Source organism: Podarcis pityusensis, assembly GCF_964106645.2.
Source record: "Podarcis pityusensis genome assembly, chromosome: 14".
Taxonomy (NCBI): domain Eukaryota; kingdom Metazoa; phylum Chordata; class Lepidosauria; order Squamata; family Lacertidae; genus Podarcis; species Podarcis pityusensis.
In genome coordinates, this window is record NC_138039.1 from 10,142,790 (window position 1) to 10,156,346 (window position 13,557).

Here is a 13,557-nt window from a genome sequence, read left to right on the forward strand (position 1 = left end):
AGGCTCTGTGGTTTAACCCACAGCGCCACCCATGTCCCTCTGAAAACACATTACAGAGCACCAATAATTAAAAAAAAAAAAAAGCATTACAGCAGACAGCATATTAGGAATTTGCAAGAGAGCAAAGCAGCGGTTCTTACGTCGGTGGGACGGATGACTGCCTGTTTGCTGATGGCATGCTCAAGAGGGGCGGCCGTTTCTTCTTCGGCCCTGGAAAGAAAGAGGACACACACTCTCTTATCATCTTTTTCCATAGAACTGTAGAATTGGAAGGGACCCTAAGGGTCATCTAGTCCAACCCCTGCAATGCAGGAATCTTTTGCCCAACATGGGCCTTGAACGCAAGACCCTGAGATTAAGAGTCGTATGCTCTACCAACTGAGCTACTCCAGGTATTTTTAATAAAGCAAGAACCAGCAGGGGCATAGCAGTGCTGAAATGAGGTTGGGAAGACTCAGGTTTGAATTCACACTCCAACACAATGTTCACTGGACTGGGTGACCATGGGAAAGTCACTATCTGACCTGCCTCACAGGGTTGTTTTAAGGGAGAGGGGGTAACTTGAGCTCTTTGGAGGGGAGAGGGAATAAAAAAATGTACACCCAAAATGTAATCAATTAAATCTTGATGTACCACGTTCAGAATAGGACCAGGTCCTAAACAACAATTCCAAGGCGATGACCTCTCAAGCAAATATGCAAGACAGGGTCTTTTCAAGAGTGGCACCAAAACAATGGAACACATCTCCATGGAGAACCACCAGGGTGTTTCTCCTTAAGGAATCAGTTGAAAACTTCCCTTATGTCACTATACTTTAGCCTGCAACTTTATATTAGCCCACAAAATATCCATTTTAACTTTAATTTTAGTCCACAAAACTTTGTATTAAAAACCCTTTAATTAGAATCCTTTAATTTAGCCTTTTTCAGCTGTCTGCTTTGATGGCCTCCCTTCTCTCCTGGCTTCAGCTTCTGCCTCTGAATCTGGACTTCTCTCTGCCACAGACTCTCCCATCTCACTAAGCCATGTTACCTCTCCAGCTTCCAACACCACCTCTTCCCAGTCTTCTCCCTCTACTTATCATTGTCCCACCACCAATCCCTGGGCTCTGAGCTCTATTCTCTTAAGAATTCCAAAGCCGGCTCCTCCCACCATTCCTCCGCTTCCAACCAGTCCATGACAGTCCATAGGTGGGGAGAAGAAAAAGCACTGTGGAGACGAAGAAATGTTTCCAAAGGTTCAGGTGATCCCTTACCTCCTTTCCGCTTTTCCGAGGATCCTTTAGGATCTATGAGAAAGGAGAAAGAGAAAACAAACTAAGAGCCCAATTCTAGCCAAGCCACTATCCAGGTACTAAATAATTCTAAACCCCCTGCAATGCAGGAATCTTTTGCCCAACGTGGACCTTGAACCCACAACTCTGAAATTAGGAGTCTCATGCGAGAAGTGAGGTTACAGGGAACCAGGCAGAGGGCCTTCTCGGTAGTGGCCCCTGCCCTATGGAACACCCTCCCATCAGATGTCTGGGGCAACCCAGTCAGGTGGGCAGCATATAGATCAGGCAAACTCAGCCCTCCAGATGTTTTGGGACTACAACTCCCATGATCCCTACCTGACAGGACCAGTGGTCAGGGATGATGGGAACTGTAGTCCCAAAACATCTGGAGGGCTGAGTTTGCCTATGTCTGATACAGATATTGAGTTGTTTTTGTTTTTATTATTTATTTTGTATTTTTTATATTGTGATTTTATGCTATAACCGCCCTGAGACTTGCAAGTATAGGGCAGTACAGTGGTACCTCAGGTTAAGTACTTAATTCGTTCTGGAGGTCTGTTCTTAACCTGAAACTGTTCTTAACCTGAAGCACCACTTTAGCTAATGGGGCCTCCTGCTGCCACTGCACGATTTCTGTTCTCATCCTGAAGCAAAGTTCTTAACCAGAGGTTCTATTTCTGGGTTAGCGGAGTCTGTAACGTGAAGCGTATGTAACCTGAAGCGTATGTAACCCAAGGTACCACTGTATACAAAATTAATAAAGAATAAATTTATTATTATTATATTATTATTATTATTATTAGGCTCTACCAACAGAGCTATCCCTCTCTGCCAGATGGACCAATGATCAATCCATCAATCATTTTATTTATAGGCCCCCTTTCCAAAGTTAAAACCACGCTCAAGGCCCCTTACAACACATTTACTAACTACGAACGTAAGCAAAAGCAGTCAGAAGCGGAACATCAGAACGTACACAACCAAACTGAACGATTTCCACATAAACCAACAATCTGATTTGGTACAAGGCAGCTTCCTACGCCTGAATTTTGCCATTTAACTCCTAACCAGTACGAACCAGCTCTGGGCTGTGGGGTGCACAGCACAGCGCTGAATTCCAATTCCCCAGAGTTCCTCTCCTTGGGGAGCCAAGGGCGAACAAGCTCTGGGCTTCTGCCACTTCAGGTCTTTCTTGACCGCTAGAGGTCACTACATCTCCAAGCGTTTGGAGGGGGGTGGAACTGAAGCATGATATAAAACCCAGTTTGGGACAACGCCGCCTTTTTCGAGAATCCGTTCAAGCTCTTCATTCAGAATGCGGTGGCGGCAGCAACCGCTCACAGGGGGTTATGATCGTTCAGGTCACCAAGTTTCCGAGGCTGGATCCAGCTGGCCAGGACTGGCGTTAGCAGCAATCGTTGCTATCCTCAGGATAAGTCGAGAGATGGTGCAAAATGCCCATCCATTCCACGGGAAACTTTGGTCTTTTTTTTTTTTTTTTTTTAAGAATATATAGATGATTTGAGAAGGTTGTAGAATGCAAAGATTATTGTAAATTGTATAATGTGGAGGAAATCGAGTGGGGGCAGAGGGAAGTGGGAGGAAGGAGAAAAGAATAATATGATGGACTGAGGAAATAGAAATGTAAATGTATGGGGGGATGGGGAGGAAATGGTGTTTGGCTTTGGTACATTTGTATTGTAATGTAATAAGTGAAAACCAATAAAGAAAAAAGGGGGGAATTAATAGAGGTGAGGGGAAAGGAGACAACAGGGCAGATAGATTGTCAAAGCTGGGGGGAAATATGGGAGAATTGTGCATTGAAAATGTTGTCTATAAGAATAAAAGAAAATTATTATTTTAAAAAAGGGAAACTTTGGTCTTAACGGCTCGGGCACCAAGTGTAGGGTCCTTAAGGAGAGCGCTTCTCAATTTCCACATAACAGCATCGGTGGGAGCGGGGTGTTGCTGTGTGTTGAGTTATTCCTTGTTCATTTCTTGCAAAGAGATCAAGGTAGCATGCTCGTTTCTTCCTCCCTCCTCAATTAACCGCCACAACAACCCTGTGAGTAGGCTAGGCTGAGATGCAGTGACTTCCCCTCCTATAGGGAAGTTTTTAATGTTTGGTGTCTTACTGTATTTTTTAAAAAATATTTTGCTGGAAGCTGCCCAGAGTGGTGAGCTAGTCAGATGGATGGCATATAAACAACAACAACATCATTATTAAAAACAAAAACCACTACAGCTACCCCAAAGTCACCCTGTGAGCTTCATGGCCAATATCAGTGGCCGACTTGGGTACTATGGCACCCTGTGAGAGGCCAAAATTTGGCACACAGACATGCCCATTCCTTGCTGGGCCTTGGCAAGATCTGTTGATGGCCCTTGACGCACTGTCTGATTAACGCCTGGGCTCCCCCTGCTAGAAAGCGTTCGCCTGGCACATTCCAAAATGCACACCCAACATCAATTCTGCAGGAGTAGGCTGCATAAAGCATGGAGGGGAGGATTGTACTAATTCTGGTAAAGGGGGGGGACGGGACTTGCAGCTCCAGGATTGCAACAGCAGCTTCAACACAGATGATGTGAGCTAAAGGGAAAATCTGTAGTCAAGCCGCAGAACATCTGCCTTGCATGTAGAACATGGGTAGGCAAACTAAGGCCCGGGGGCCGGATCCGGCCCAATCACCTTCTAAATCCGGCCCACGGACGGTCCAGGAATCAGCATGTTTTTACATGAGTAGAATGTGTGCTTTTATTTAAAATGCATCTCTGGGTTATTTGTGGGGCATAGGAATTCATTCATTATTATTTTTTCAAAATGTAGTCCGGCCCCCACAATGTCTGAGAGACAGTGGACTGGCCCCCTGCTGAAAAAGTTTGCTGACCCCTGATGTAGAAGGTCCCAATTTCATAGCACTTCCCAGCACAGTTAGAGAAGATTCCCCATCTGAAAGCATGGAAAGCCATCCCCAATCAGCAAAACAGTTAGAAGGATCAGTCATCTCACTTAGTAGAAAACAACTTCCTGCGCTGCCAACCACAGTCTAGGCTCCAAACCACAAATTGTGCCCCCAATATTCTGGCAGACCATAGCATCTATTGTTTCCGTTCCCCTATGCCTCAAAAGTCCCCAAATCCCACCCCCAAACCAAAGCCTCTCGAGGCCGAAGCAACATCACAATTTGTCAGTTCACATGCAATACCAAACCATGATCTGCCTGAACCATGGTTTGGGAAAAAAAACAGCTTCAACAGCTACTCACAAACCATAGCTCTATCAGGTGGGAGCCGGTGCAGATGCCACAATAAATCAAGCATGCAAAAAAAAAATCACAGTTTCAGAGTCGAGTCTGAACCCTCTCAGTCTCAGCCGAGCACCCTGAGAAAAATTTGTGGTTCTCCTGAAGACGTGAAGATGTAGAATGGAGCTTGCAAAGCTCAAGGGGATCGTGGGAAGGGTTAACTGGGGAGAGAGAAATTGTCCAACACCATCGCAAAAGAGCGCCAGTGATGTCAGACTAGAACAGCAGGCAGCAGGACAATGGCCATTCATTACGGCCTTCATGAAGGAGGCGGCAGCAATGGAGTAGCCTCCTATTTTCTGCTAGTGTGAAAGGCCTGAGAGGAGCCATTAACTGCAACGGGCCTCTACAGCTTGGACCAGGTTTACATGGAAAAAATGTTCCGAAACACAAAATGGCCTCCATGCACTTTTCAAGACAGAGCTTTTTGGGTAGGGGGGGAAGAGTGGACGGCCAATATTCCAGTTCTGCTGCTGGCCTCATATGCACTAAACATCTGAAGCAGTATCATGCCATTTTAAACCACCAAGGCTTCCCAAAAAAAATTATGGGAGCTGTAGTTTCTTAAGGGTACTGAAGGTTCTTAGGAGACCCTCGTTCTCATACCTCGGAAGTCGAACGGAATCCATTCCAGAAGTCCGTTCGACTTCCAAAACATTCAGAAACCAAAGCGCAGCTTCCAATAGGCTGCAGGAAGCTCTTGCAGCCCATCAGAAGCTCCGTCGGACATTCGGGTTCCAAAGAACGTTCGCAAACCGAAACAGTCACTTCTGGGTTTGCGGCGTTCAGGAGCCAAAACGTCCGAGTACCAAGGCGTTCAGGATCCAAGGAACGACTGTATAGTGCTTTAAATGTTCAGCAAAGATGGGGCCAAAAAGAGTTGGGAGATAGAGAGAGATAGATAGATAGATAGATAGATAGATAGATAGATAGATAGACAGACAGACAGAGTGGTACCTCGGTTTACAAACTTAATCTGTTCCGGAAGTCCATTCTTAAACTGAAACCGTTCTTAAACCAAGGCGCCCTTTCCCTAATGAGGCCTCCCACCGCCGGTGCACTTCCACTGTCTGGATTCCGTTCTTAGACCGAAGTAAAGTTCTCAAACTGTTTCTGGTTTTGCGGAGTTTGTAAACCAAATTGTTCTTAAATAGGACTGTTCTTAAACTGAGGTACCACTGTACCCTGTTTCCCGTTGCAAACGGACAGCCAGAGCATGCATGGGGAGGCCTGTTCTAGCTGACACCCTTTTCAAAGCTGGGGCTCACTTGCTCCCCAAACCTGGAAAACCTGGAACCAGCTACTTGGGTGTGAGGAGTCCGTTTTGACAACCTGCAGCTCCTGACCTTTCTCCAGCCCCAAAGTTCAGAGGAAGCCTGAGATCTCTCATGTTGAGAGAAGATGCAGTCAGCTCACAAGACCTGAAAAGCAGAGCTGAAGCATGCAAAGGCCCCGTCTGTCTTTCCCGTTTACCGTCCCTGCCCCTGAGACCTAGTTGCAAGCTGGCAGGGAGGGGCAGAGGCTCCACATGCCCCTCCCCACGGTCTTGTGCAAATTTCTCCCCAAGAGATTGGCTTCATGCAAAAAATAATGGAACGCGGAAAATGTTCCTTTGCCCTAAACCGAGTGTGTAACCTGGACCCCAAAAGGCAAACAGATATGAATTAAAATATTTGATGGGTGGTGAGGGAAAACCCATTAAGCACATTTAATGTTACATTTTAATAATAATAATAATAATAATAATAATAATAATAATAATGCAAAGCTTTACCTGGTAAGTAATTTTCTCCGAATACCTGGCAGTATAGTATTTGAGGCAAAATAGCATTGTGTTCTTAAGACATATGAAAACTCAAGTGAATATTATTTACGAATAAATAAATAAATAAGAATACCCGGAAGTATTTCAAGGCATGGCCTGTAGTTTCCTTACATTGTTTAAGGTAAGAAAACTATATAGGCCAATGCCTTGAAATACTTCCGGGTATTCTTCTGTTTTTATCTCTAAACTTTGAGTTTTCAGATGTTTTAAGGAGGGAACAAGGAGGGGGTAAACATTAGCATTTGTAAATTTTAGCACACCCCAAAAGCGGTGCACCCACACCCACACCCACACCCACTTGAATTAATTGCAACTCTAAAACTGCCTGATGTTTGACTGGTATTGCAGCTATTAATAATGTCTTTTAGAAAATGAAAAGCTTTCCAATACTCTGATTTCTCTTCCTCCCCACCATGAAAAGTTCCCCATCCAGGTTACTACCCACCTCCCAAATTCAGGAAGATTTTAAAATGTAGGTTAGTGAGGGGTTGGCTAAGGTGTTTGGGGGTGGGGGAGAGAAACCTGCCAAGGGCTCGGCCGTAGACTGAATTACTGTGTGAACCGTCCCTTCGTCACCCATAAAATGACTGACTGCAACAAGGCTGGTCTGCCTAGTGTCAGGCGCTGTAAATCTTTTCATAGCTGAGGGGGTGCATGTTCCCCGCTGCGGCTTTCCAGCGAGCAGGTAAAAACCCTTAATCTTGCCCTCTGACTAGACGCCAATTTATTATTTTTTTTAAATGCCCATCTAGTAACAGTTTACTAGTGAACTCTGATCGTGGGGACTTCTGCAGAATTTAGAATGCTGCAGGAGGCAAAGGGGTAGAAATTTGGGACAGGCAACAAGAAAGGTCCCGAGAGAGAATTGTTCAACATTTACCAAGCGCATTTTGCACCTGGCGATTATCCACCACTTGCAACCAAGTGAAGATGCCCAGGTGCCAAAATGTCACCTGACGTTTGGATCTTGCCTGTTTTCATAAGCTAACAGCAAATCCTGTAGAATTCAACCCATGATATTTTATCTGCACCATTGGAACGAAATTCAGGAACCCAAAAGTAGTGTTACTGAAAAATAGAACTTTTGAGCCGTCTGGCCTCCAAACGGCATCTAAGACATTCGGTTTTGGCGACTGTAATCCCAGTTTAAAGGAGCCATTTGCTGCCTAGTATATATATCCTAGTTTCTAACACTGAGAGACCCCATACTAATGAGAGAAGGGGGGAGCGTATTTCTAGGCTAGGCAATCCAAAACCCTGCATGAAGGAAATCCAAAATTCTACAATCAGCATAAAATTAGGCCAATTGGCTTATTTTCCTTGAGGAACTTCTGCAGCAGTCTGCTATTTTTGCTCCTCTGCTTTCCCAAACTGTTAAACGAGAAGCAGCGCCAGCTTCTGAAGTCCTGCCACCCAGAAGTTCTTACTTAGATGCCTCCCTGGGATTCTGGGATTCCGGCAGCCATCGCCCCCATTCACTTTCAAGCACATCCTCGGATCCTTGAGGCCTAGAGACTTGCTCCCCCCACCCCAAAGTGAAATCTGGGGTGGATCAGGAAGCTGGAACGCCGTGTCCACAAACTGCAGCCCACAACTTCTACGGAGAGAGTGTGACACACATGGGAGGGAGTTCTGCTCATCGGTAGACGGGCACAGCTATCAGTGGAGAGGTCTCCCATTGGTGGCCAGATTCTTAGATCCAAACTTTGCCCCCTTTCCTCCACAATCAGGGGTGCTAGTACGATGTCGCTAGCAAATCCTACTTCTTCAAGGATACAGAGTCTAGTTCCAGATTATTATTATTATTCATTTATTTTGTTAGTTGCATCTTATCTAAGGGACCACTGTAAACAGATGAAAACACTAGAAGGATTGCAGTAACACTTGTAATGTAGCAAATATTACGAACAAAATAGGAGACATATAAAATGGAATACGCAATAAAAAGGATGACAATAGGACCCCACGGATATGTATTTTGTATTGTACTGTTATAATTCTATATTTGTAAAACCAAAGAAAAACTTTTTTTTTTAAAAAAAAAATTATTAGTTGCATCTTTTGCCACAGCAACTCAAAGCGACTTACAATATTTTAATTTTTAAGCAAAAAACAAGCACATACATACATTAAAACCAGTATTTAAAAAATCTAAAAGACGCATGGGGTTTTTTTGGGGGTGGGAAGCTATATTTAAATACTATATAAATTTAAATGATAAATAAAATGATAAAAGATGAAACCAGGGCAGTTATACGCAATTCCTCTTTCAATACTGTTTGTGCCTGCAGTGTTTTGGGATTGAACCTACTGCTTTGTTTCCAACTAATTCATTCCCTGTATCTTCCTACCAAAATACGGCATCTTTTTAATACCACTGTTTTTGGAGGGTTGTCCCTCTAGATGATAATAATGCATTAACACTGGGGAAGCATCACAGAAAAAATAAAGCAGAATGATACTGCATGGATGGTCCAATATATCAGTCCAATATATATCCACCACCAAAGCACTATCATTACATCTCTGAAAAGTTGCAGAAAATGCTTGCAAAAAGACCCCACACATCTGGAGGGGGCCTACATTAGAATAATCACCGTGTAGGGCAGGGGTCAGCAAACTTTTTCAGCAGGGGGCCAGTCCACTGTCCCTCAGACCTTTTGGGGGGCTGGGCTATATTTGGGGGGGGAGAAAATGAACGAATTCCTATGCCCCACAAGTAACTCAGAGATGCATTTTAAATAAAAGGACACATTCTACTCTTGTAAAAATACGCTGGTTCCTGGACCATCCATGGGCCAGATTTAGAAGGCGATTGGGCCGGATCCGTCCCCCGGGCTTTAGTTTGCCTACCCATGCTGTAGGGTGCAGGTTGGACAACAACCCCACCCCTCCACAGATCTTCAGGCTGCAGTTTACAGCAACGAGAAAAGCATCTTCAAACCCACCGCCTCAATGCCTGTGCCCTTGTTAACATTTTTATTTCCTTAGCGACACCATTGCAACACCTCCGAGATTAAAGGATGGGTTGCAACCTCACGTTGCATTGCAATCTCCACCCTTCTGACGCACCAGCTTCCTGGAACACCTCAAGCCAGGAGCATGCATGAAAATATTCACATTTGGTGACCTGTTCCTAACCCAACAAGCTCTGCTGGAAATTCCGCCTTTCTGCTTTGGAGGCCTTGTCAACGTTTGCTGCGGCTACAGTTTCAGGGTTGCCTCTTTTGCTAAGGCTGCAGCGCAGTTCCCTCCACCTCTTGTATACCTCTTCATCACCGCACAAACACACACAGGGCAAAGAAAAGCTATAAATAGCACAAGGAGATTTACACTCAGCTGACACTTCTCCGAATACTTGTCTGAGCAAGCAGGAGGATGACAAACCAAAACGGAGAGACAAGGAAAGAAAATTCCAGCTGGTCTAAAAATCCCCCCCCCCCCAGCAGGAATTGCACATTAACTAAATGCCAGTTTGCAGGGAAGGGTTCTGTAAAGTACGAGGATAACAGGACCGCTCACTCATCTAACCAAGGAGAATGCATACAGCTTAGGAGCCATCTTTCTGCCTAATGTGCTTTCAGGTGCTACAGGCAAGAAGTGGCAAGACTCTGTATACCAGCTGCAAGCGAAGAGACGGCTGTTGCACCCAAAAGTCCTGCTTGCGATCTTCCCAGAAACATCTGCTTAGCCACTGCGAGAGCAGGAAGCTGGATTAGGCGAGGCTTCTGCCTGATATGGCAGCCTCTTCTTATATTCTGATGCTCTTATACGGTATTAGACAAATGGACCAAAGCTAAGGCTATATGCTCTACCTCTACATTTTGGAGGGAGTCTGCCTCCGAACTGCAGCTGCTGGAAATCGCCAAGTCCCAGAAGAGCGAAGCTGCAACTCAGATCCCCATTCGTGGATTTTTCATTGGGATATCTTTTTGGCCACTGTGAAAACAGGGCACTGGACCAGAGAGAGCTGTCCTTAAATCCTCAAGGCCACTATGTGTTTGGTGCTGCTCCACGCATCTTGCAAAGTTCACTCGCACGGGCTTGCATGTTAGTTTGCAAACAGATTCCTAACTTACAGGCTGGTTTTAACAATGCAGCAAGGAAACTAGTTTAATCACTTCATTACTGGCAATGTGCAGCCCAGACAGAGAGATGCAGATTCTGGTGTAGCTTTGTTTATGGGGGGGAGGGTTCTCTAATTTTTTTGGTTGGCACGGGTAGCCAAAACACATTCCTCCTAATACACGCAGCTAACAGCCGCTATAGTCAGTAGGAGAACCTGCGCTGTGCTAAAGAATGTGCCGCCACACCAGTTGCGGGGAAAGAGAACAAGCAGTCCTTGCTCATACTCTTGTCGACTAACTAACCCCGTAAATAAAATCGAAAAGATAAAACTGCTGTTCTGCACAGTGTCATGCTTACCTTTAGGAATTACAGAGAAGCCGATTGTTGACATTTGACCTATTAGTGGACAAGCAAGCAGCACACTCACCTATCCTCAATATCTTGCCAAAACAACCCAGGCAACAATTGTTTTCCAAGGGGCATGCTTTTAAATTATTTCACTTCCATTGCATTACCTTTTCTTTCACCCTGAGGCCTCCCTCCAATTCCCCTAATGGAAACCCTTCATAAACACATCCAAAATTGCTTGGAGGATTAGGGTTGCTGGGTTTTTTTAATGGTATGTTTAGGGCATCAACCACCAGCCCTCTCCTAAATCCTTGATTTGTTTGGTACCAAGTCTGGATTTTTGCTAGCCTTCCAGACGATCACTCCAACAATATCAAAGCTCCAGGAAGGAGACTCTTGTTATATTCTGGGTTAGCAATTCTACAGCGGACAACACGTAGCGTTTCACTTGGAATTCTCCCTGCCTTGCAGACCATGCGTCAAGAGAGAATTGCACATGTGCAGTCAGCGCATGAGCAGAGTGAAGCACAAAATGATCAACCAAAGTCATGCACATCCAGGAGAGCTGGGTAGAGATCCCTACTCAGGTACCAAGGTTTCCCGGAGGATCTTGGCCTGTTCACACTATCCCAGTCTAACCACAATCACAGGATGGGTTTAAGGGATAAAAACCCAGAAGGCTACTCTGTGCTCCTGGAAGACAAGAAGAATAAATACTGTAATAGTAATGCTGCAAACAGAGACCAATGTGCTGCAGTTTGAAGAACTCCTGTTCCGGGTTTAGAGGTCCGTCCCCCCTCCAACAATCAAGAGGTATATACAGTTTATGGAATAAATAAATACAAAGCCAGCCTGCGTCTCTTCCAGAACACACATTCTAGCCCCCCCCCCCCCAATTCATGCAAGAGAGCTCAGCATTCTGTGGTCACTGAGCATCTTCAGGCTTCACTGGACAATAATGTATTGTGTGGGGGGTTTTTTTGGGGGGGGGGAGGTTTGCAGAAATACTCCAAACTCTTAAACTACTCCACCCCCATCGTTCTGCCCGGACACCGAGGTCCAGCGCCGAGGGCCTTCTGGCAGTTCCCTCGCTGTGAGAAGCCAATTTACAGGGAACCAGGCAGAGGGCCTTCTCGGTAGTGGCGCCCGCCCTGTGGAACGCACTCCCACCAGATGTCGAAGAGAAGAACAACTACCAGACTTTTAGAAGACATCTGAAGGCAGCCCTGTTTAGGGAAGCTTTAATGTTTGATGGATTACTGTATTTTAGTATTTTGTTGGAAGCCGCCCAGAGTGGCTGGGGAAGCCCAGCGAGATGGGCGGAGTATAAATAATAAATTAGTAGTAGTAGTAGTAGTAGTAGTAACACGTAAGGGTTTTGGGGTACTTCTGCAAAGCTCGAATTTCCTCTGAGCACACAGGTGACCTGTTCCAACTTGGCTACCGTTTTGCTGGCACTCACCAGCCGCGTTCACTATTAGATGGATACACCTGGCGTCAAATACCGCACTAAGTGCCAAGCTGACAAAACTTTTATTTGCCCAGACATTTTGGTATACAATGTCTTCAGCTGCTTGGATGGTTTTATTCCTCCGAGCCTCCATCTGCACTATACTTTTAAAGCAGTATCATAGCACTTTCAAGTGTCATGGCTTGCCACCCAAAGAATACTGGGAGCTGTCGTTTGCTAAGTTTTCTGGGTGTTGTTAGGAGATTCCCAGTGCCCCTTTGCAGAACTACAATTCCTGGAGTTCCCTTGGGGGGGGGAAAGGGCCTGAAAAATGATTGTCAAGTTAAGTGCAGCTGGGCCAGGATCGGTGCAATACGCTCAAACCTTCCTGTCCTCTGTGTGAGATAACCACTGGCATAAGTACACAAGGGATGACCTGGAAAGCGTTAAATCCCACCTCTGCACAAACTGAATGGGTGGTCTTTGGCAAATCAGCAATCCCTTCCCACATGTTGACAACAGGATATATAAAACCACTGAGGTGGGTGGCTTTGAAAAGAGGAATGAACCAATCATGGAAGGCAAAGTTATCAATGGCTACACAAGTCACGATGGCTATACACAGTGGGATTTTTTTCCAGGGGGTGCTTAAAGGTATGCAGTACCGGCACCTCTTTTTTGTTGTTGTTAAAAAGTGTGGCACTTACTATAACAACTTCATTGCGAGTACAGGCACCTATTTTTCTGGGGGGAGGGGATCACTGGCTACACCATGGGTAGGCAAACTAAGGCCGGGGGGCCAGATTCGGCCCAATCGCCTTCTAAATCTGGCCCGCGGACGGTCCAGGAATCAGCGTGTTTTTACACAAGTAGAATGTGTCCTTTTATTTAAAATGCATCTCTGTGTTATTTGTGGGGCATAGGAATCCGTTCCTTCCCCCCCCCCAAAAAAATATAGTCCGGCCCCCTACAAGGTCTGAGGGACAGTGGACCGGCCCCCTGCTGAAAAAGTTTGCTGACCCCTGGGCTACACTCTGTCTCTGGAAGCAGCAGTGGGTCTCGGAAGCAGCAATACTTCTGAATATCAGTTGCCGGAAACCACGCGAGGGAAGAGCGCTCTGGGGCTCAACTCCTGCTTGTGGTTTTCTGGCCAGCCACTGTGAGAACAGGATGCTGGACTTAGAGGAGCCACTGAAACTGATCCAAGCAAGCTGGTTGCATCTTCTTACGTCTGCTTGCAAGGATTCCTGCCTGGTGCGCACTGCACAGATGTTGCCTCAAGAGG

General features: G+C 45.6%; 1 protein-coding gene across 3 annotated transcripts in view; it reads right to left on the reverse strand.

Moving 5' to 3' along the window:
* The window catches only part of MAP2K3 (mitogen-activated protein kinase kinase 3), a 65,835-nt gene that overhangs the window by 17,031 nt on the left and 35,247 nt on the right, over window positions 1–13,557 (reverse strand). For all 3 annotated transcript variants that reach the window (XM_080981218.1, XM_080981219.1, XM_080981217.1), the window contains exons 2-3: window positions 1,256–1,288; window positions 141–210 (exon numbers count right to left, since the gene is read on the reverse strand). In XM_080981218.1, the coding sequence (XP_080837344.1) occupies window positions 141–210; window positions 1,256–1,288 (103 nt within the window). The remainder of the gene's footprint in view (window positions 1–140; window positions 211–1,255; window positions 1,289–13,557) is intronic.